The 22,755-nt window shown below is 47.7% G+C and overlaps 1 protein-coding gene across 1 annotated transcript in view; it reads left to right on the top strand.

Moving 5' to 3' along the window:
• Window positions 1-21,580, top strand: part of FHDC1 (FH2 domain containing 1) — a 43,513-nt gene extending 21,933 nt beyond the window's left edge. The window contains exons 6-13 of the mRNA XM_035022876.1: window positions 4,241-4,326; window positions 4,414-4,514; window positions 7,208-7,278; window positions 7,379-7,486; window positions 9,272-9,342; window positions 11,540-11,657; window positions 15,258-15,422; window positions 17,851-21,580. Coding sequence (XP_034878767.1) covers window positions 4,241-4,326; window positions 4,414-4,514; window positions 7,208-7,278; window positions 7,379-7,486; window positions 9,272-9,342; window positions 11,540-11,657; window positions 15,258-15,422; window positions 17,851-19,902 — 2,772 coding nt within the window. The 3' untranslated portion in view covers window positions 19,903-21,580. The remainder of the gene's footprint in view (window positions 1-4,240; window positions 4,327-4,413; window positions 4,515-7,207; window positions 7,279-7,378; window positions 7,487-9,271; window positions 9,343-11,539; window positions 11,658-15,257; window positions 15,423-17,850) is intronic.
• Window positions 21,581-22,755: the final 1,175 nt, after the last annotated feature.

Genomic DNA, 22,755 nt, shown 5'->3' with positions numbered 1-22,755 from the left:
ATGTGGGGCTCAATCCCAGGACCCTGGGATCATGACCTGAACCGAAGGCAGACGCTTAAGGACTGAGCCACCAGGCGGCCTATGAAAAGTTCTAAAATTCTAACTAAAGGGAGGCTAGGCGGGGGAGAAGCTGCCAGCTTCATACCATGGTAAAGAGGTGGGACAGTAAGGCCGGGTTTTCCTAATATCTTCATTTCTAATTTTAAATTCAGAGGTGATTGGAGAACGCAAAGGCTGTGCGAGACTTGGGGATTTTTCAGAGAAGCAACTTAGCTGTCAAGCCTCCCATGATGTTGAGTTGTGTGTGGGGGGGCATAATTCAAAGGGGGGATGTTAAGGGCAAGATGACTGAAACCTACCTGAGCACTGTCAGGCGGCCAGAGGCATTCACTCTCCCCCACACAGTTAGCCGGTCCTGGAGACAGTGTCCTGCTGGGATGAGACGGAGCCCTGAGACCCTGTGCTGCGTCCCAGCCACTGAGCCAGGCACAGCTGCCTCTCCTGTCACCCTCCTGCTGCAGGGTCATCCTCAGCCTGAATATCCGACAAGCTTGGTCACACTTCTTCTTGTTTACATTACCAGCTCTGGGCTTCAGTTCACCACACCCTCCACACTCAGCTGGGAGCTTCCTTCAGCAGGAACACCCTGACGGTCCCCAGGGCTTCTTGGCGCCCCTCCCGAAACCACTGTGGGGATCTGTGCTAGCAGAGGGCGTCTCGGTGCGGGCCAAAGCCACCTCATGACAGATGCCTGCTGCAAAGGCCCCCTGACCTTGCCACGAGCACCACGTGGCCCCTGGCACCGCCTGGATCAGGGCCGGCCCCTGAGTCTTGGGTAGAGGGTGGAGGATGGGGATGAGGCCAAGGAGGAGCCAGGGCCAAGTGAGAGAGGTTTCGGAATGTGGCAGAAATATGTTAATAAATGCACAAGTGTCTGCGTAACTGCATGTTGCTAAGCCTGTGGTGTAATGTTCTGTGCTCATTTTTAGCTCAGGAAGGGACTAAACATCTATGGAGCGTTGTCCCTGTGTTGCAGGCCCTGGGCAGGGCAGAATTCAGCCGAGCGAGATAATGTGTTCAAGTGTGTAGCCCAGTGCCTGGCACGTAGAAAGTCACTCAGTCATAGCTCTGATGATTTGGGGTGCCTTTTGCATTGAGTCCTCCCAGCCACATCGTCAGATACTCCTTATGGTACATATGGGAAACAGGCTCACACAGGTTCGCTAGAACTCCTCTCACGTGTCCCTCCTGGTCGATAGGCCAGAGAGGAAGGTGGATTTGCACATGATTCGTCTGACCCCAGGACAGTTCCTTCTGCTGCACCCCCACTGCATCCCTTTGAGGAAGGAAGGGCAAAGGTTCTCAAAACCCCACCTCGCACTGCGCGGCCTTCCTCCCAGCCTTTTCATCACTCCTGCTGCAGAGCAGAGCACCGGTGTGAGTGTCGCTGGAGCGATACCGTAATCTTATCAGCATGTTGAAAAATAGGAGCGGAAACAGCCCTTTTTGGTCGTGCGTTCTCAGCTGACAAGCCAGCAGAAGGTTAATTTGTTTTCAGGATTTCTCTGCCCTTCCCCACAAATCACTGATCTGGCGTGTTTGTTCATCTTGCTTTCAACTCACACGTAAAACTTGCAGAGGAAGAAGACAGACCCAGAAATAAAAGCCCTGGGAGGGGGTTCTTTGCCCTGAAAAGTATTCCTGTGGTCAGAGAGGGACAAGGGAGAGGTTGGCATAGGAGCTGGGTGGATGGTGGAAGGGAGCCCCGACACAACCCGCGAGCCCTTCCTCCGTTGGGGCTGGGGCCCCATCCCTGCATCACTGTCAGGCATAGAGGGCTGGAAGGTGGTAGAAGTTTTCTGTTCTCTCTGGCAGCTGGTTGGTGGCCGCCTCTGACATTTTTATCACCTCATCCCAACCTTCTATGCCAACTCTGCCCCTGGGGGGTGGGGTGGGGAGAATGACCGGGAGGAAGCCCCAGGGTCTTCCCTTGGGGTGAGTCTGTTGGTGGGAAATCTTGCTATTTCCAGGCCATGTGAGTGGAATTAGATGGGATGAAGGAGGTCTGTCTGCCCTTTGGAATGTATGAGTCTTAAGGAGCATGCTGTTTGCTATTAGGACAGAAACTGGGCACAGCCAGGTCGTAATGAGAGTCACTTGGCTCAGCCCACAAAATTATGCCTAACAATGTGTGATAAATGCTTTTTGATGATGACGAGAATGCACAATAATTATAGGGTTTGTTCACCTCTTTTTTTTACCTCCTTACCACTGTGAAGGTACCATAATCCTTCTTAATGAACACAAGTCTCATTTTGAAATGGAATTAAGAACTGTATACATTGGCATTTAAATTAAATACTATCTTTCCATCACCATTCTCTTGAACTCCATAAACATTTTTAGCTCTTTATATAAGTGAAGGAGATTAATCATTGTTCAGTTACAGTTGAGCACATGTTTAATGGAAATATCTACCAAGTTTATTTAGCATGACCTATTCTATATGCTTTAGTCAGAAAATTGTGCTGTTATTTTCAGAAGCTTTGCACATGCTGCATAGATGGTCTTATAAAAGGTACAACCTCACTCTGCCCCTTTCCATATATAGTGAATTGCTAAACTCTAGTTCAGAAGGGATCAGGATTCATCCTATGGTTTTCTCTGTTCAGCAGCCAGGCACCGATTTGGGTTTAGCTAAACCAAAAATTCCATCTGCCCTTAAATTGAGTATGACTAAAAATAGTAAATTCAGTTTAGGGCCCTAAAGGTAGGGGAAGTAATGCAATTCTATAAATGGCTGTTTTCTGCCCATTTAAAAAAAAATGTAGTCTTAAGCATCAGACTTAAGTCTTGGGTATGCATCTGCACAGTGACATTTTGTATTTTCAGGTAGTTGATATAGATACTTCGGATCTTTGCAAATATTCCCTCCTCTGTTTTTGAACTATCATTTCCTATTTTCAAGACAATGAAAAGTCATGTTATTTTTATGGGCACCCGCCATAATCCTGGGGATGGAAGAGAGTAAGCTTTATAAAGGTAATGAAAGATGGTAAGTGCTCATTGGCAAGAGTTAGCTGCAGAGGTAGGCTGTCTACTCGTAGTCCCAAGGTTCGATTTACCATAAAGTGTTTTAGTTGGAAGACGCTCTATGCCAGTGGATGTAGAAAAGTTTCTGCCATTGGGCCAGTCCAGTTCTCTGTGTGAGGGAGGCACTGATTTGCTCTGATGCAGTTTGAGAACTTTCTCTTTGCTTCCATCCCCACCTACTAGCTGTTTGGCTATATTCCTGTGTCAGAACTCTTTCATTTCTCTTGGCTACGGTTGAAGGAATAACTTTTAGTTGAGTTTAATTTTTTACAAGAGTAATACATGTTCATTGTAAACATTTTAGGAAATAAAAATGAGCAGCAGAAGAAAATAATAGTCCCTGTAATCCTATCACCTCGTGCGGGTGGGGCCTTCTAGTCTTTTTCCCCACACCTGTGGTGTGTGCATGGAGGGTGGGCCGGGGAGGGGGGGGGCGGGTATAGTGGACGCTTCTTTTAAAATTTCTAGGAATGGGATCTGACCATACATCCTGTTTTATTACCTGATCTTTTTCATAGGGGGAGGTCTTGACATTGACCCATCAGCTGCTTGAGCCATTTTCCTTTTTCTCTGCCACTGGAGAGCCAATGTGTCCACGCCTCAGGACACAGTAGCCCCTTGCTGTAAGGCTATTCTGTGTGGAGGGGGACTTGGCCAGAGAAAGGTCTGTTAGCCCTCCCCCAGTCTGAGAACTTTATGTCCAAACTACCCAAAATATTAAGATTTTTTTCATTAGGGACCTAGAGGACCATGTTATAATGACGACCCAGTGTCCTCTTTCTTCTCCCAGTGATCTCCCTTCCAGATTATAACTTACAGAAAATTCTCATCCTTAGAACCGACCCTTTGGTAACCTCCCTGAGGAGTCCTGTGGCTCCAGTTCTCTGGTTTGATGGAGGTTATTTATACCCACACACATGACACAGCTCTTCTCCCTCTCATTTGTTTGGTTTTTCTTCTTTCAAAAAACATAGTAGATGCGATGATTTCCTCCTCTGTCTTTTCTTGGGTCTACATTTTTATTAATTTGAATTTAGCACTGGAATCTTACTTTCTTACAGGGATTCTAAGAGGACATTTAAAATAATGTTACATTTTAATCACAAGTTATTTTTTTTCTCTACCCTCTTTTCTGTTTGGCTTTTAGATAAAGAAATTGAAAACATTTAGTGGAGATGTGTCCAAGCTGTCCCTGGCGGACTCCTTTCTACACTACTTGATTCAGGTGCCAAAGTAAGGATCGTCCATCACAGCTCTTTACAGAGGAAAGCTTTAAAATCAGTGACTTCAAACGCTACAGTTTTACTTTTTATTTTTCAGCTATTCACTTCGGATTGAAGCCATGGTGCTAAAGAAGGAATTTTTACCTTCTTGTTCTTCTCTGTACACAGACATAACAATTCTGAGAACTGCTACAAAAGGTAAGTGAACACATGATGCTTCATGGAATTTGTTTTTATTAACCTTAGTGGTAGCACTTTAATTTTTATTCTTTTTTGTAAGCATTCTTCTCCTGATTTTGGAAATTAATTTATTTTTTAATTCCAGTATAGTTAACACACAGTGTTATCTTAGTCTCAGGTGTACAATATAGTGACTCAACAGTTTGATCCAGCACTCAGTGCTCATCAAGCGAAGTGCGCTCTTCATCCCCATCACCTGTTTCACCCAGCCTCCCACCCACCTCGCCTCTAGTAACCACCAGTTTGTTCTCTGGAGTTAAGCCTGGTTTTTTGTCTGTCTCTTTTTTTCTGTGTTTTTGTTTCTTAAATTCCACATAGGAGCAAAATCATATAGAATTTGTCTTTCTCTGACTGACTTATTTCACTTAGCGTTATACCGTCTAGATCCATCCATATTGCTGCAAATGGCAAGATTTCATTCTTTTTTATGGCTGAATATTGTTCCATTGTGTATCTACACCACATCTTCTTTATCCATCCATCTATTGATGGACACTTGGGTTGCTTCCATATTTTGGCTACTGTAAATAATGCCCCAATAAACATAGGGGTGCATGTATCCCCTTGAGTTAGTGTTTTCATATATTTTGAGTAAATACCCAGTAATGGAATTACTGGATCATGTGGTAATTCTATTTTTAATTTTTTGAGAAACTGTTTTCCATAGTGGCTGTACTAGTTTGGTAGCAGTTTCTTAAAAAAAAAAACACAAAAGTATTCAATTGAAATGAGAAATGCAAAGTCCTAAATCTGATACACCCTAAAAAGGGAAAAGAGATATTACCTAGGATGACAATTAAGGCTTATTTCCATTTACTTTCCTCCTTAATTAATCAATTAATTGACCAATTAATTAATTAGTATATTATCTTCCCATAAAAGAAGATTTCTTTCATCCCAAGCTTCAGAGTAGACCTTGCTGATTGCAGCTCGCTCTTGCTCCTCTCCTAGGTCAGCTTTCCGGATGCATGCAGTGTGTGTAGTATCTGTGTGTGTGTGTGCATGCGTGTGTGCATGCGCACGCTCAAAACCTGGGCACTTAGGCCAGCTGCATCCTTCCTCCGTCCTCTGGCCTCTGGTGTCCAGGGCCTGCTTTTCCAGCATCGTCCATCCTTCCTCCTGACTCTTCCTGGGCATCTTCAGTGTGACCTTCTGCAGGTTCCTGATGGTTCTTCTGCTCTGTGTCTTCTCCCACTTGCTTCCCCTCAAGACTCTAATTCCTGGTGGGCTGTTTACATTTGAGAGGGGCGAGTGGGTCATCTCCATTTCTTTGAATGACTTGTGTGCCCAGCTTGGGCAGACTCCTCAGAGTTGCTCTCCTGTCTCCTTCCATAGTGCTGGAGTTTTATCCTCAGGCGTTTCGGATGCTGAGCAAGCAGGCCTAGCACACTTGTGGGCGCTCCTCATCGCCAAGGCAGAGTCTCTGGCGTTCCCCAACCCTCACATTTTCCAGGGTTTTCAGTGCCAGCCTGATTTCCTCTGGGTGGTTTTCTGGATTTCTAGTTATTGCAGAGCTGTTGATTCGTATTTGATTTTCCTGTTTAGTTGCTCTGGCCCGTGTTGAGACAAAGTTTTGCTCTTCAGCCCATCGTATTTTCTTCAGTTTAGAGAGGAGACTAAGAATTAAGGGCAATTTTTCTTCTTTCAATAGGGAGGCCTTTTAACATTTCTTCCTACACACACCAGGGCTATTGCAGCAACTTTGGAAGGGCCATCCCTCCTGTTCACGTTGAGATGGAATAGTTTTTGTATTGAGCCATGCAAATTCATGGGCATGGTGGAAACGTTTCTTATCTGGTTAACCTTCAAATACTGGCCTTCTTAGATAACATAATGCAGGCAGGGATCCAAATGTAATTTTTTGAAAGTAATACCACACTTAATGGAGAATATGAACTTAAAAAAATCATGGGTAGCTTTTTATTATCTATATATACTATAATTTTAATAATCATCAAAATTCACTTTTAGCTTTTGAAATACATTAACAATTTTTAACATTGTTAATTTGCATAGATGTGTGTACAAGAGCTTCTATGTTTAAAGAACTAGTTTAAAGATATATGACAATGATAAGCTCCTTTACAACCTTTAAGCCGATCCAAATGAAATGTCTAGTTTTGAATAAAATGGACAGAGTCTCTGGGTGCCTGGCCCCTAAGGGTTAGTGCTTTGCAAGTTATTTACATGTCATCCCAGCCTGTTTATTTTTTATCTCCTCATGGCTCGTGGACTAAGCAAAATGTTGCTCTCTGTTAGTTTTCATATTCTATAAGTATAATTTAAAAGGCTAGTGGAGATAGAGGAAAAACAATAAAGACTGGCTGACAAAAAGCTTGCTCCTGTAACACAGTGTGTTGCTTTTCATAAGGCCCTTGCATTTTCCACTCCTTGGAAATTTTCCTTATTGAAGTATTTTGTGATATATTGAAGCATCATACATATTGATTCCCGGTTAAACACTAGGACACAGATTGCCCGTAGCAAATGGCGCATTAGATATACCACTGAATGTGCTGTTTGATTTGTTTTTTCCTGTCTTAATATGGGGTTTAGGGTCAGAGCTTGCTTCAGGCCCTCTTGAACTCAGATGTGGCAGCTGTCTTTGTGCCTTTATGCTGAAGGTACCATGGTGTGTTCTTTTTTGACAGAGCTGATGTTGTGTGAGGAGCTACATTCAATATTACACTTGGTGCTACAGGCGGGGAATATCATGAATGCAGTAAGTAAAATTCAAAAAAATTATAACGTTGTGTTTCTAAGTTTATTTGTCCGTCCAAAGGTGTATGTATATATTTTTTCTTTTGATTTGTCTTCTTTAGGGAGGGTATGCTGGCAATGCAGTAGGATTTAAACTGTCTTCTTTGCTCAAATTGGCAGACACAAAAGCAAACAAACCTGGGATGAATCTTCTGCACTTTGTTGCACAGGTAGGTGGAAGTGGTGAATTCAGAGAGAGAGAGAATGAGCGTGAATCCTCCCTGGAGGTGGGGAGGTTTTCCCCAGGTATTAGGTGGCATCACACAGAGATAGGAAAGGACATGGTGGGCTCCTAGAAGGTTCTATTTGCAGAAGCACTCTGCAGATTCCTGAGCTGAGCTGAGCTGCGCCTAGGATTGTAGGATAAGAGGGAAGTGGAGGGGTTGGGGGAGGCAGGGGTCAGGGTTGGTGAAGCCCAGTTAGGAAGGATCCACATCCTAAACGCTGAGGAATTTGGATTCATGCTTTAGCAATGGGGAGCCAGCGGAAGTTTGTGCACAGCAAAATGGCTGGACCAGGGTGGCTTTGTTTTTAGGAAAATAAGGCAATATGGAGGATGAGCTGGAGTGAAGAGAGAACTAGAAATGGGGCACCTCTTGGCAGAAGTTGGCTCTCTGATCGTTTGGCGAGAGCTGAGAATCAAGAGTCATGGCCACAGGGATGGAGAGCAGAGGCCTGGGTGCTGAAACATTCCCAGCGTTGGGTTGACTAGATTTGTGACTGGTTATGTGTAGAGTGAGGGAGCCAGGGCAATGAAAAAGATCACTTCCATTTGTTTCCCTTTGTGAACTGTAAGTCAGGGTGCCTTGCCACAAACATAGGCCTTGGGGTCTGCACCCTGTTCATCACCTCCGTTTCTGACTGGGGCTTTGGGATACCAAAACAACCAGTTACAAAATGAAAAATCGGCCAACGGCAGTTGTCTGTTGTTAAATTATCTCAAATTATGGATTGTAGCACTTTGTTTTCTCTTCACTGGATCACATTTGTTGTTTTGACAGCAATCACATAGACGTAGCTCTAAGCTGGGGAGGAAGCTGGGCTGGTTTCCATTGTGAGCTTCAGAACAGGACAGAACTGGGATTTTGACATGTCCTTTATTAGCTGTACTTCCTCAGACAAGTTACTTAAATGTTAAGACCCTCAATTTCTTCCTCTAATCACGGGGCTAGTGATCCTTTAAGACAGGTACCCAAGAGGGCTGACGGGCATAATTCCATAAAGTGCTTACTTCAGTGTTTGGCCCATAGTAAGCTCTCCATAAATAACACACACAGTTATTACTACATTCTTCAGAAGACAAAGGATATGTTGAACTCAGGACTCACTTAAAATTTAATTTTCAGGGCACTGAAACCAGAAAATGTGTTCCTTATCCCATGTGCCTTACAGCTAGTCTTCCAGCAGTCCCTTTAGATCCATGGAGCCAGGTGCTCTGTGTAACTTGGTTCCAGCCCATGGGGGGGACGTTTCCAGAGTTGGTAATTGCACCCTTCATATCCACCCTCCTTGTATCCCCTGAACAGGTGAAGAATCCAAATGCCTCTATGGCTTTTGCACCTTCTGATTAAACTCAGTTTGCAAACTGGTTTAACAGCTGAAGGCATCTCGGTCATTTAAAGGCATACTCGTAGGAATGGGTGGTATTTAAGCAGGATATATTGGATTCTCTCAGAAACAATGGGCCCTGCTAAGCCACCACCCACTTCCATTGAGTTTGTGTGCCCATGAATTGTATTTCACATCAGGATCGGTTGCTCTGGGAAGTTATATATATCTTGAGAGTAGGGGAGTTCTGGTAAATCTTACTAAGAATATAAGAGTTCATGTTTTAGTGAATTGCTTTGAATATATCAAGCATAAAAACAAGAACTTTAAGGTTCCTTTCAGCCTTGGGATAATTGTTTCCTTCCAGTTTTATACATACAGTAGAGAAAATTCTGTTTTTATTCCAGGAAGCCCAAAAGAAAGATGCCATTCTTCTAAACTTTTCTGAAAAATTGCATCACGTTCAGGAGGCTGCTAGGTGAGCAAAGAAGACTGAAAGTGAATTCTGAGAATTCAGTTTTGTTTTTTTTTTTCAATTACTTTTTAGATTTATTTATTTATTTGAAAGAGAGAGGTCATGAGCAGGGGATAGGGGGAGAGGGAGAAGCAGACCAGGGAGCCAGATGTGGGGCTCGATCCCAGGACTCTGAGATCATGACCTGAGCTGGAGGCAGACGTATAACCAGCTGAGCCTCCCAGGCGCCCCTAAACTACTTTTAATGAAACTGGTGAATATTTTATAACTTTTAAAAGGTTTGTCCTGTTGAATTTTCAGACCTTCCTTTTATTTGCTTACAGACGTGTGTGTGTGTACCTTTGGAATTTGGGGGTTTTGAAAAATTAGTCTTTATTTTTAATCTAAAAAACTCTATTGCAGTCTTTTCTGATGAATATCATCAGTGTAAAAACAATATGAATTAAGAACTTCAAATCCCTCCACACCCAAAAGATAGAGCTCAAACAACACAGCTTATTACCTTGGGAGTTGGTATATATCAGTCAAACTTCCAGGGCCATTTCCTTGTAGAATCTAACATGTTACATTTATTTTCTATTGCAGTAGAAGAAGGTGGAATCATACCCAAGGGTTGTGAAAGGATTTTGTTTTAAGTTAGTCACTCAACTTACAGAGAAAGTATCTACCAAACATAAAGCTGTGTTGATATCACTTTAATTTGCTTCTGATCCCAGTATAGATGTGCATTTTAATGTGGCTATAATCTGTATACGCGAGCTATTTTGAGTTCCATGTTTTTTAAGTTTACAGTACATATCCACGTATCCAGTGGTATATGTTCAATAACCGGCTTCCCTGGAAAGAGGTCCTGATTTGTAGCATTTGCTGATCTCCATGGTGTAAATACTGCTCCCGTGGCAGGTGGCCTCACTGAGGGAGGAGTTGGGAGGGGTGCCCACACCCATAGTGGCCTCTTGCAGGCTGGCTCCAGTGAACCACTTCAAGTCCTGCACTTGCTATCTGAGTGATTATATCTGATTAGGATGGGTATGAACCCTGTGCATAAATACATGAACCAAAGCTTTTCAAGCCAAACCCTGTCATTGGCCAGTGTCTCAGTATTATTGACTGAACATCTAACCACAGATTACATGTCTTCCCCAAAGTGAGCTTATAAGGGCGAAGCTGTGAACAGTTCGTAGTTCCCATTTACAGATTTTTGGATTATTCCCCCCAAACAATGAGCATCTTATAAGATATAAACTGTTCTGGTTTTGAATTTCTAAAAGAAATTCGTGTGGGAATATTTTTTCCTCTGACTAGTATAGAAATGTTACTAAGAGGTATGTATAGAGAGAAATAACCATTACGTTTTTGAGTTGACATTTGCAGTCAGAATCAGCTGGGGAAGTTTAGCTAGATACTGTCTTAGAAAATAAAGTTTGTTTATTCGAGATGGAAGGTGAAGTGTCCTGTGAAGTACAAACATCACAGATGGGTGCCAACAACCAATGAAGGTGGAAAACTTCACTGCATAAAGAAATGTCAGAATTCACAGTGGACGCATGAAAGCATCCTAGCATATGAGTTTGCTAAGTGAATTCCACCTGGATTTTAGGTTTCACCTACTCACTCTACCTAGTGACAGAAGTATCACTCCTGCTCTCCTAATCTTGATTTGACCTATGTTACAAAAGCCTTGCAAACAGCCCCGCCATTTCTTTGCAGAATTGTTAGCCATGTGTTAGTTCTCTCTACCATACCGAGGGCTTACTCTGGCTGTCCGTGGCAACACGAGGTCTGCTTAGTGTCTCCTCATTGCCCTGAATGCCTACACTGCCTGGCTTTGCTTGAGTTAGAGCTTTTATATTTGTGCTGGAGGAGAGGGGAAATATCTGAGACCTTTTGGCTTTTATTTTGTAATGCTTCTTGCATAAAGGTGTTCAGACCCACTTTATGAACAGCTTTACAATTCTCATGGGTTCGTTATCTCACCAATAAGGACAAAGGTACACAGCCATCTCTCTTTAAACCAGTGTGTCTCTAGGAAGACATGGACTCTTAAAAAAACGGGCGGAAACTCTAAGTGTGGTAAATGTCATTGCAGAAGCTCTGCCGTCCGTGTCTAGGTTTGACCCACAGTTGGTCTTGTTTGATGTACCTCCATGACACATGGCTTCCCTGTACCACATGCCCACTCTCCCCTTTCTGCTTGTAGATTATCTCTGGATAACACGGAGGCAGAACTGCACTCGCTCTTTAACAGGACAAGATCTCTGAGGGAAAACATTCAGCGGGATGGTGAACTTTGTCAACAGATGGAAGATTTCCTTCAGGTTCGTGGGTGATTGGAGTCCGTCTCTCTCTTTTTGGCTTCCAGCAGCACCTGCCAGGGCTGGTTCAGTCCGCACGGCTTTGGGGAGGTAGCAGGTTCCCACTCATATTCTCTTCCCTGGGTCGATGAAAGGAACTTTGTATTTCAGTGCCCATTCTTTGCGGGGCTGTTTTTCTCGCAGGGGCCGTCGAATGTGGTCCTAACCAAGGGCTGGCCTCCGTTTATCGCCACGGGATTGACATCATCATACCATGCTGTAGCGAACTGGTATCAGCTTAGGGAGCGAACGCTTGGCAGCTTATGCCTGGCCGCTCAGGTTTTGCTTCTCAACCATGGTGTAGGAGTTTCTGCCTCCTAATCAAACCTTTGGACGACAGAACGAAGTTCCACAGAAATCGTACACACCTGAGAACTCGGGCTGTTGTTTCTTCACTTGTTTTTATTGAAGAAACAAGCTACGTTTTGACATGTTTTATGATGAGAGGGGGAGCACACGAGAGCTGTGCCTATCAACACCCCAAATACATCAGCCCACAGGGTGTGTCAGGCGCTGCTCTGAATAACATCAACAAGAAAACAGCAGAGTGGACATGTTTGTGTCAGCTCACTGTGACTCACTAATCACATAGTCTAACATGCTTCTTTTATCTTCCTTATTTGTAAAAAAACAAAACAAAACAGTGGCAGCTTTTCATGCTTTCAATCTTCAGGGGAAGTGGCATGCTACCTTAAATATCAGTGCTTCGAGCCTCGCGAGGTATGGGGGGGTGTGGCGGGGCTGCCCTTGGTGCCAGGAACAGTGTGCTCGGAAGGTTGTACGTTGACTTGTAATTCAGCTACAGCAAGCAAATATTCTGTGTCTCAGCTCCCATCGGCAAACATTTTGTTTGGCTCTGGTGGGAGTTTATTTTTCTGATTAAACATGTGCTCTGTATTTTCTTTCAACTGTAACCAAACAGATATTCTCTTTTACATGCACAGATCTTTCTCAAAGTGAAACAACAAAGCAAACACCACCACAGAAACACCTAGCAGTAGGTAAGAAAGTACTCCGCAGTAAGCACATGCAGACAAATGAGGGAAAGTCAGAAACTGAGGGAGAAGGCCCATCCCACAGTGAGATGAGAATTCTGGATGTCTCCTTCCCTGGCTCTTAAATTAAACATTAATATTTTATGCTATACATAGCAGTGCAGAAAGGCGTATGATGAAAAACAGCTCTGTCTCAGCTGTACCCCTGGACTGCTCTTTCAAGGAGACCTTGTTTTAACTCTAAATGCTTCTTTCTAGTAGTCATTTTTATCTGTGTAAATAAAATGTTCCCACACGGCTATTTATTTTTCTTTTTTATATTCAATTTCTTTTTAAATAGCGGAGAGGGTGTAATTCTGTAACGTAGGGTAGGGCCAGGCCATGAAGGGTTTTGAATGCCACTCTGAAAACATGGGACTGTGCTCTTAGCCATGGGGAAAGATTGAAGTTGTTTGAGGAGAAAAAAGACAAGAACACAGTTTTGTAAATCCGTTTCAGTATTCTGACCATCTGGGCAAGAAATAACGAATAAATTGGTTTGGAACTTGGGTCTGGAGCAGGCAGGTGGGATGTGAGAAGTTGAATTTCCTAGCACAACTGCTCACGTCTTGTCAGTTATACTCAGCCAGGGCAGCTTTGGACTTTGTCATTTGGGGTCCTAACTGTGCAGAAAACTAACTCTTGGCAAAGAAAAACCCTCTGAGCTGGGTGATTTTCCACACCCATATTCAGAATGTTTCACTTTCTGGAGTCCTCAGGATGACTGCAGTGCGTGTAAGTTTTTCCTTCCTGGTTCTGTCTCCATCCCCACGGGATCTAGTGATGAGACAAGGGAGGCGGGGCTAAGCTCCCATGTAGGTTCTTGTCAAGAGTCCTATTTTTCTGCAGTTGAGTTATTTTTGGCTGGAATCCACCTTTCCCCTGTGGAAGAATGACAGGCAAGCATTTATCCTTTCATGAATACCCTTCTCCCCATAAAGAATAATAGAGCATGAATGCACACAGTGCCTTGGGCTACTGACTCAGATGGTTACTTTCTCTGGTATTCGGTTTCCTAAATGGTTTTGGTTTCTTACTACCTCTTGAATATGTTTGGTGTAAGAAAAGGACTTTTAAGGGGGTAAGTGTGTTAGAGTGCGTGGGAGGTGATGAGTCTTCTCAGAATTGCTCTTCACTCTCCAGGCATGTCTTAGCAGCAATTGCACTCCTTGAGGGTGCGCAACCCATAACGTCACATTTCCAAGGCCTGTCCCTCCACTCAAAGGAAGTTTCTCAAATGTAAGCCTTTTTAAAAACATGATATGTGTGATTTATCAAGTAATGTACTTCATGCATTCCTTCTTCATATGAATAAGCCTTGTTACCCAGTGAAACAGGAAGTGACGTGAGACTTGAGAGTGATCCCAAATATTTAGTCCCCATGGGGTTGTGACTCCTCTAAGCTGCTGTCCCCTCATTTCAGCTCAACAGTAAACGTCATGCAGTGCTGTCAGGGCAGGGTGCTTGTGCGCCTGATAGATCCCCAGCCTGAAAGGGTTGGGAGCTCACCGGAGGAGAGCAGTCTTCTTTCATTTCTACTTCTTTGTTGTGGTGGTACCCAAATCTATTTTTTTTTAAGATTTTATTTATTTGAGAGAGAGGAGAGAAAGAGAGAGAACATGAGCAGGGGGAGGAACAGAGGGAGAGGGAGAAGTAGGCTCCCCGCTAAGCAGGGAGCCCCATGCAGGGCTCCATCCCAGGACCCTGGGATCATGACCTGAGCCGAAGGCAGACGCTTAACCAACTGAGCCACCCAGGGGCCCCAATGCCTGAATCTATAGAGGCACTGGAGAGTTTGTCCTGGAAGGATTAGGAGAAAGTGAAGAAGATGGGCTTGTATAGGGCAGTAGTTATTAACCATGGGGGCTCCTCAGAATCTCCTGGGGAGTTGTAACAAAATATTAGTGGTAGTTGCACCTCAGACGTACTGAAGTGCGTGGGTGATGTCCAAGCACGGACTGTAGACAGTGCTTCCTAGCTGACTTGGCTAAGCACCCTGGTTAAGAAGCCTTGGCTGGGGCGTTTGTCTGGGCACCGGGGTTTCCGTCCTGTGGGGGTGACACTGACCCTGATACAGCTCATTTGAGATGAGGTTTAAACTCCCTCTCAACAGCACAGCTCGTCAGTACAAGGGACTTCTGACATCCTGAAGTGAACCCTTGGCCAGTATAAGACTCACTTTTAAGAGAAGGAAGAACAGATGCAGAGTGAGTTTTCCTCAATAAAACCAACTTTACACCTGTGTCATTTTTCAGTGACATTGAAGGTGACCGTTGTGTCAGTGGCCTTCTGTAGATTAAAGCTCTCTAGTCTCTTTGGTGGCCTGCACGCCTCCCACAGAAGTTCCTCTTGCTTCCCCAGGGCTTTGTTTGGGTTGAAATATTTGCCTTTTGGCTCTGAGCGCGTTGGACTTGCCGTCACCCTTCCCCTTTCCCGAGGCCTGAAGTTGAACCCGGGAGCACAGACGGCACGCAGAGCGCCTCCTCAGCTGCCTGTTGCCTTCAGCGTGTGCTTGTGTGTTCTCCCGCAGTTTGCTGTGGAAAAGCTGACCGAACTGGAGCGCTGGAAACAAGAGCTCCAGGACGAGGCCCACACCCTTATAGATTTTTTCTGCGAAGACAAAGAAACCATGAAACTGGACGAGTGCCTTCAGATATTTAGAGACTTCTGTATCAGATTCAACAAAGCCGTTCAGGTATGGCTGATGGCATCTCCGGGTTTTCTGAGCGGTGTGGCTTTTTCTGTTTTCCTCTTCCAGACCCAGCCCTCTGCCCTTGGCAGCAGGATGGTTCAGTGTCTGCACGCTTTCAGGGAAGCGTGGCGCAGGCAGCATTGCCAGGCTCTCGGTTGGGATTCCGCGGGCCGGGGCTCTGCCGTCCCAGCCCCGAGCGCCTGCCCGTGCCCGGGGGCCTAGCCCTGGCCGCCTCAGCTGCTGTGCTGCTCACACCACACTTGTTCCACACCCTGAAGCGCTCGGGTAGGCAGGTTTACTTACGCCGGCAGCCATGATATTAACAAATCTCTTTGACGGTCCTGAATGTCTCCCCCCCACCCCCCCGCCCCAGGAAAGAATTTCCTCTTTCGGGGAACGCTTTGTTGCTGTGGGATGATTGCAAGGCCTTCTCTCGCCTGTTTCAAGCACCATGGCCATGGCCAGGCGGTTGGCACCACGGGGACCGTGTCCTCCTCGGCCAGAACCGGCTTCGAAATTCTCAAGTAGTTAGGAGTCGGCTGCTGTCTGAGCGATACAGCGGCGTTTCCCGCCCTTCAACCTCCAGTTCCAGTCATCTCTGAGTTCAGTGTGGGAGCCAGAGAGCTCTGGGTGGCTTGGCTTTGCAAGTCCGACTCTCATCTGTCAGTGAAAAACAAAACAACATCCCTTCACTTCAGGTGGTGATGAGGAACTAAATACTTGTGCGTGATCCCTCTCCCTGTATTTATTTATTTATTTATTCATTCATTCATTCATTCATGAAAGTCAGAGAGAGAGAGAGAGAGAGGCAGAGGCAGAGGGAGAGAAGCAGGCTCCCCGCCCAGCAGGGAGCCCGATGCGGGACTCGATCCCAGGACCCCGGGATCATGACCTGAGCCGAAGGCAGACGCTTAACCATCTGAGCCACCCAGGCGCCCCCCTCTCCCTGTATTTAAAAGCAGGTTTGCCCATAGCTGAATTTCTCTGAGGGACTGGTCAGGTTTCCCTCCGGCCCTGAGGAGGCCAGAGTGACTGGAGTTCTCAACCCCTCTTTTCTCTCTCCAGCTAAGAGAAGGAGGCTAAGCCTGCGGCCACGTTTCCTCTCCCTTGTCCAAGCGGTGAGCTCAGCAGTGGGAGGTGGTGCTGGGTGGTAGAGGCCAAATTGGCTCTTTCCGAGGCTCTCACTCCTGTCAGAATTCTGCAGGCCCAAGAGGCCACCTGTGTGATTGTCTCGGCCCAGCTGTCCCGAGCGCCAGGAGCTGCCCCCCCGCCCCAGGCAGCCTTGGAGGAGAGGGCCCGGGGGACCTGGGACACTGGCGAGGCCAGGCCAGAGCAGAAGGAGGGGCCACGCGTCCCCAGCCAGAGTCTCACAGAAACTTGGAAGGCAAATCCACCATTTGAGGAAACTGACTTTCGAATAAAAAGTGCTATCAGCAACAGATTAGGGTTGTGAGATCCACACATTTAGATGACACAAATATGTTTTTTAAAAGATTTTTTATTAGAGTGTGCGCACGCGTGCGCGCGCGCGAGAGCACGCATGCGCAGGATTGGGGTGGGGCAGAGGGAGAAGCGGATTACCCCCTAGCTGAGCGGGGAGCCTGATGTGGGACTCGATCCCAGAACCCGGAGATTACGACCTGGGCCGAAGGCAGACGCATAACTGACTGAGCCACCCAGGCGTCCCACAAATATATGTATATTTAAAGTGCACAGCCAGGTGTTAAAGTGTGTTTTAGTATGTGCGTTTGTTCTGGTTTGGTTTTGTTGGGGGAGGGCTGGGTACTTGGAGCAGGGTGAGGGGTGGTGGAAGGATTTGTAAAGCAGAGCCTCTTGTCTCATTGTGGGAAGCGGGTGGGGCATGAGGGACCGAGACACCATGGCATCTCTGGTGTTTCCTTACCAAGGGAGCATTAGAAAACAGATTTGACTGGCATCTCTTCATATCTTGAGTATATATTTATGCACCCAAATGGTTAAGTAGAATGTGCTGCATGTGTGTGCACATGTGTAGATGTATTCAACACAGATGCAACAGGGAGGTATGATCTCAGGGTCCTCCTCTTTTTTTTCTCTCTGCCACTGACTAAATAGCCTTTTCCTGGAAGTCCTGTCTATCTTGCCCTGCTCAGAAGGCAAGCTGGGTTCCCTCGGAGTTGAGGTGGCCAGCATGTGTGGAGTCACAGCCCACACTTAGGGACAGTGCCTTGACCAGAAAGCTGGAAGCTGGTGGAGTCCTTTGCAGGCAGCTTTGGGAGAACTAGCCCTCTCCACACCCTCCTCACTTGCAAACTCGCAGTATCTCTGAAGCTTAGGACCCAGGCTGTCCTCCGCACCTGTATCTTGGGGTCTTAGGGCAGGTGGCTGTGGAATTGCACGCAGGTCCCATGGGTCTAACGCATCTTGGGGCTTCTCTCCACCCCTCCCTCAGGACAACCACGACCGGGCGGTGCAGGAGCTGAGGCGGCTGCAGAGGCTAAAGGAGCTGGAGCAGAAGCGTCGCTCCTGGGCAGCTGGGGAGCTTGGGGGATTCTGCCGGAGCAGCAGTGAGAATGACGTGGAGCAGCTGACCAAGAAGGGCGCGGAGGACCTGCCGCCCTTCCTGCAGCCCCGGCCTGTCAGCCCTTCCTACCGACCTCCTAACACCCGGCGCTCCCGCCTTTCCCTGGGCGCTTTCGCCGACCGGGAGCTGCTGACCTTCCTGGAGAGCTCCACCGGCAGCCCCGAGGAGCCCAGCAAATTCCACAGCTTGCCCCGGAGCAGCCCGCGGCAGGCCCGGCCCACACTGGCCTGGATGGAGCCTGGGGACCCGAGAGCCCAGGACCCCAGCCGAGCACATAGACCTCAGGCCTCAGAGGGCCAGGTGGGGGCCTCCGAGCCACCCTCATCTTGGCAGAGCCAGCAGCTCCCGGCCCCCAGGCCTGAGGACGCTATGCCCCCCTTCCCCCGAGTTCGGCGCAGTGGGGTGGGCATCCTCCGAAAGAGGAATAGCGAGCCTGTGGGCTTGGGCCCGGCCCGGTCCCCTCCACTCTCGCCATTGGCTCTGGGGATTAAGGAGCACGAGCTGGTGACAGGGCTGGCTCAGTTCGACCTCCAGGGATCCAAGGGCCCAGAGGAGGCGCCCCGGTTGACCCTGAATAATGACCTCAGCCCCATGGAGCCGGTGTCTCTGGGGGATGGGAGCGTGCAGTCCCTCGGTGCCAGCCACGGCGGCCCGATGCCTGTGGGCACAGAGGCCCGGGGCGGTCTCAGCCCAGCCCTGGAGGGAGACGGGGCCGCACCTGAGGAACCCGGTGGCAAGGTTCTAGTATCTGTGGGCAGCAGCGACCATGAGAGCAAAGACTCCGGGCCTCTGTTCTACATCTCCGACGCCACCGACTGCTCGCTGACCCTGGACTGCTCGGAGCCGGGGGAGGGGGGCGGGGGGGATGGCTCCCTGTCCTCTGGGGCTGGGGAGACAGGCAGCCAGGTCTCCTCTCACCCCACTTCCAGCCCCCTCGGGGAGGCTTCTGCTCCAGTCTCTGGGAAGAGCCAGCCCTCCTGCAAGGACAGCCTTCCCCGGGACAGACCCGCCAGAGGGAAGGATGCGATAGCACCGAAGAGAAGCGCCCTCAAGGAGGCGTCGCAGGGGGCCTCCAAGCCCGCCACTGTCCCTGTCCGGCGGAGCCAGGGGGCCCAGGGGGCGGTGCCCAAGCCCGTGCGGACCTTGACCGCCTCCGAGAGTGAGAGCATGCGCAAAGTCGTGCCCATCTCCAGAAGCCGGGGCTCGGTGGGCTGGAAGCGGCCCCCTCGGGAGACCCCCAGCGGCACAGACGCGCCGTGGTCGCGCCGGAGCTCCGTGCGGGGGACCTCGGACGTGTCGCCCAAGCAGTCCTCAACGGGGGCTGTGGCGGGGGCCGCGGTGGCGGAGGAGCAGAGGCTGGGTAGGGTAAGCGGCGGCTCCGGCAGCGCCAGGTCAGGGAAGGAGCCCCCCCTGCAGCAGAGGGGCTCTCTCAAGAAGCCCAGCGCCAAGCCTCTCAGGAACGTCCCCAGACAGAAGCCCGATGAAAACAAGATCTGCCGCTCCAACTCCCAGGACCCGGAGAGCCCTGAAGAGGAGCCCAAGGCCCCGCCGGCCCCCAGCGTCCCCCGTGTCCCGCCTCCCGTGCCGAGCTTTGCCCGAAACACAGTTGCCTCCTCCTCTCGGTTCACGAGAACAGATTCCTCTCCTGTGGCCAAAGCCCCCGGCATCACTCGGACTGTTTCCCAGCGTCAGCTGAGGCCCAAGGGTGGCCCCGAGGATGCTGCCCCCAAGGACAGCAGCACCCTGCGGCGGGCCAGTAGCGCCCGGACCCCCCAAAAGTGTCCAGAGTCTGCTGGGGCTTCCAGTGCCAACACAGAGGCCCCTGTGAAGGGCCGAGGGGCTGGGGAAAGGGCCTCCCTCAGACCGAAAAACTCCGATCGGACCACGCTAGGGAAAATGCTCGATCCCTTACGGAAGTGAAGTCAGATTGTGAGGACTGACTCCTGTGAAGAAGGGCCAGCTCCGAATGTCTGTTCCGCATAAAGTGGTCCACGGGCGCCCCACTAACGCTCAACGTCACTGCAGGTGCCCGTGCGGGAGGCCTGTGGACTGTCCCCTGCTGAGCTGACAACTACTGTAAAGTCCCAAGTCTGGGCGGGTGCCTCCCTCGCACACCCTGGAGGAACCCCCTCCCAAAGCAGAGACCCCACAAAAATGCAGATGTGCAAGCTGACAGTCTTACCTACGGAGTTAAAACAAAAGAATTTTGGCCAGTTTTTATATGTCAAACTTATTTTTCAATATTACACAAATTAATTTAGTTCCTTTTGCAGAATGAAATGCCTCCCAGGAAAAGGAGACAAAACCCTTAACCTGAAGACTTTATTTTCCTGTGTTCCTTGGCCTCATGGTTCCACCTGCCCACACACCGGCCATTGCTGGCAACTGGACTTCTGCGCAAGCCCTGGGTGTTCTGTGATTGGCACCGTCTCCTTGAAGGCTCTGCCTCGCTCATCTCTCTCTGCGTGACTTTGGGTGAGGGTTAGCGTGTGGGCAGGAGGGAAGGTGAGACTGGTGGATGGAAATTGGACGCTCTTGTGTGTTCAGGCACAGACGGACAGCAGGCCCTGGCAAAATGCTGCATCTTCCCAAACTTAGAAGTGCCATCTCTCAATGGAAAGGCATCAGGGGTTCTTCAGCTGAGCACATCTTCCCCTTCCGTGTTTGCCCATTTGCGTGTCTGTTGTGAAACAGAGTGAAGGCTGCTATGACTTGGGTTCACTCTAGTTAGAGGGAAGAATAAACCCTTCTGTCTCCCAGTCTTCTCCCTCCCTTCTCTCTCTCTGCCTACAGCCAGCCCTTCTCTTGCTAACCCGACTTGGAGCCTGGAGAGTCTGTATATCTGTGTCACTGAGGATACATCTCTTCTTTGGTACAGTGGTCTTTAAATCCCGACAAAAACCAAATCAAGTTTTTAAAAACAGACCAAAGAAACAAAAACAAAAACTCAACCCTGCTTTCAGAAGAATTTATATCATCAGGAAAATTTGGAAAGAATAAGCTTTATTCAAAAGAAAGGAGAAAACACGTACTGTTTGTACTCACTGCCCATTTCAAGACTTCCTTTTGAGACTAATTAGGAAATGAGGGGGGTTCTTGAAACTTTCTTGTTAAAGTTGCTGCCTGCCTTTTTTCACTTTCGGTCACTTACTGAAACCTGAGTGAAACCTTATTTTAGTACCAACAGTGGTAGATGAATTTCAGCAAATCCCCGTGGTTGATGTTACAGTCTTCCTCCTGTAGAATGTTGCCTTCCATCCAAATTAACTGGAAACTCTGAGCTTCCATAAGTCAGCTAAATTGAAACGGTAAACTTTATGGTAAAAGAAGTAAGGCACTTGACCACAAAACCTCTTATAAAAATGGCCTTGGGTAGATATTTCCTGGGCCCCACAAAGATGGTTATGGGAATCCTGCACTGTTTTTCACCGTCTCAAAAAGCCTAAGAAATCATATATTTAACCATGCAGACGACAATATTGAAAACATAGGGCCTATGGGTGGGTGGAAATGGATGAAAGTGGTCAAAAGTTGGTGGATAAGGGGCTCCTGCGTGGCTCAGTTGGTTAAGCATCTGACTCGTGATTTTGGCTCAGGTCGTGATCTCAGGGTTGTTGGATGGAGCCCTCCGTTGGGCTCCACGCTCAGCACAGAGTCTGCTTGGGATTCTCTCTCTTCCTCTCCCTCTGCCCCTCCCCCCACTCATGTGCACTCTCTCCCTCCCTAAAATAAATCGATCTTAAAAAAAAAAAAAGTCTGTGGATAGTGATGAGGTCAGGACCTCCAGGTGGGACCCTGGCAACCAGGGTTCCAGTCCCTGCTCTCGCTGATGCTGTGTGACTTTGGCCAATCACTCCCTCTCCCTCGGCCTCTGTTTCCCAATCTTTGGAAGTGGGGGCATGGCCTCAGTGATAGTTTCTAAGAGTCCCTCCAGCTCCAAGAGTCTGAGTTATTATAAACAACCAAGGACCCACCTACCCCAGGACCAGCTTCTCCAAACCGACCCCCAGCACCTCCCTAGCAGAGGCCTCATGTCAAAGGCCTGCTCAAAAGAAAGCACCTTCAGAACTTGCTGTTGCTTTGAAATCTAATAAGCTGAGTTTCTTGAGAAGCAGTGTTTTACTTAGCCCTGTGGACCCTATGTGTATGCATCTGTATGAGCAGGTGATCATTCTATTACCTTTTATCGGTAGTAAGCTTTGAAAAATAATTTAAGTATATAATGGAGGACTGTAAATAAGTTTCTATATAAATTTGTTTAAGATGAACTGAATGTATTTAAAGGTCCATTTATATGTTCTTTTATGTAACATGTAGTTTAATAAAGTTCCTGTTTATGGGAGTTGTGTTTTATCTTCAACTTACTCTGTTGATGGGTGTGTGTGTGTGTGTGTGTGTGTGTGAGTGTGATCTTGGTGGAAGAATATATAATTTCCTGCACACAGAAAGGCCCGGATGCAGGAGGTGCAACAGGTTTGAGATACAGTGGTCTTGTCCTCAGGATATTGTACCCTTAGAGGCAGAAGCTGGTGAATTTGTACACCTTGAAGGGCTGAATTGATAGTTCCAACAAACTATTTTGGGACCTCCCACCATAATACATAAAGAAGCAGAATTTTGAAAGAACAATTTGGAACAACTGTGATCCCTCAAGTCAAATTAGGCTGTTGGTGTGTATCTTCTCGGTACTCCGGAAACTGTGTTTAACTGAAGGCCTAGAGAGCAGGCTTTGCGCCAGACGTGTGGGAATGCAAGCATGCATCTGACACGCAG

This window comes from Mirounga leonina, unplaced genomic scaffold (assembly GCF_011800145.1).
Source record: "Mirounga leonina isolate KUSES-001 unplaced genomic scaffold, KU_Mleo_1.0 Mir_176, whole genome shotgun sequence".
NCBI classification, from domain to species: Eukaryota; Metazoa; Chordata; class Mammalia; order Carnivora; family Phocidae; genus Mirounga; species Mirounga leonina.
This window is presented reverse-complemented; position numbering and strand designations above follow the sequence as displayed.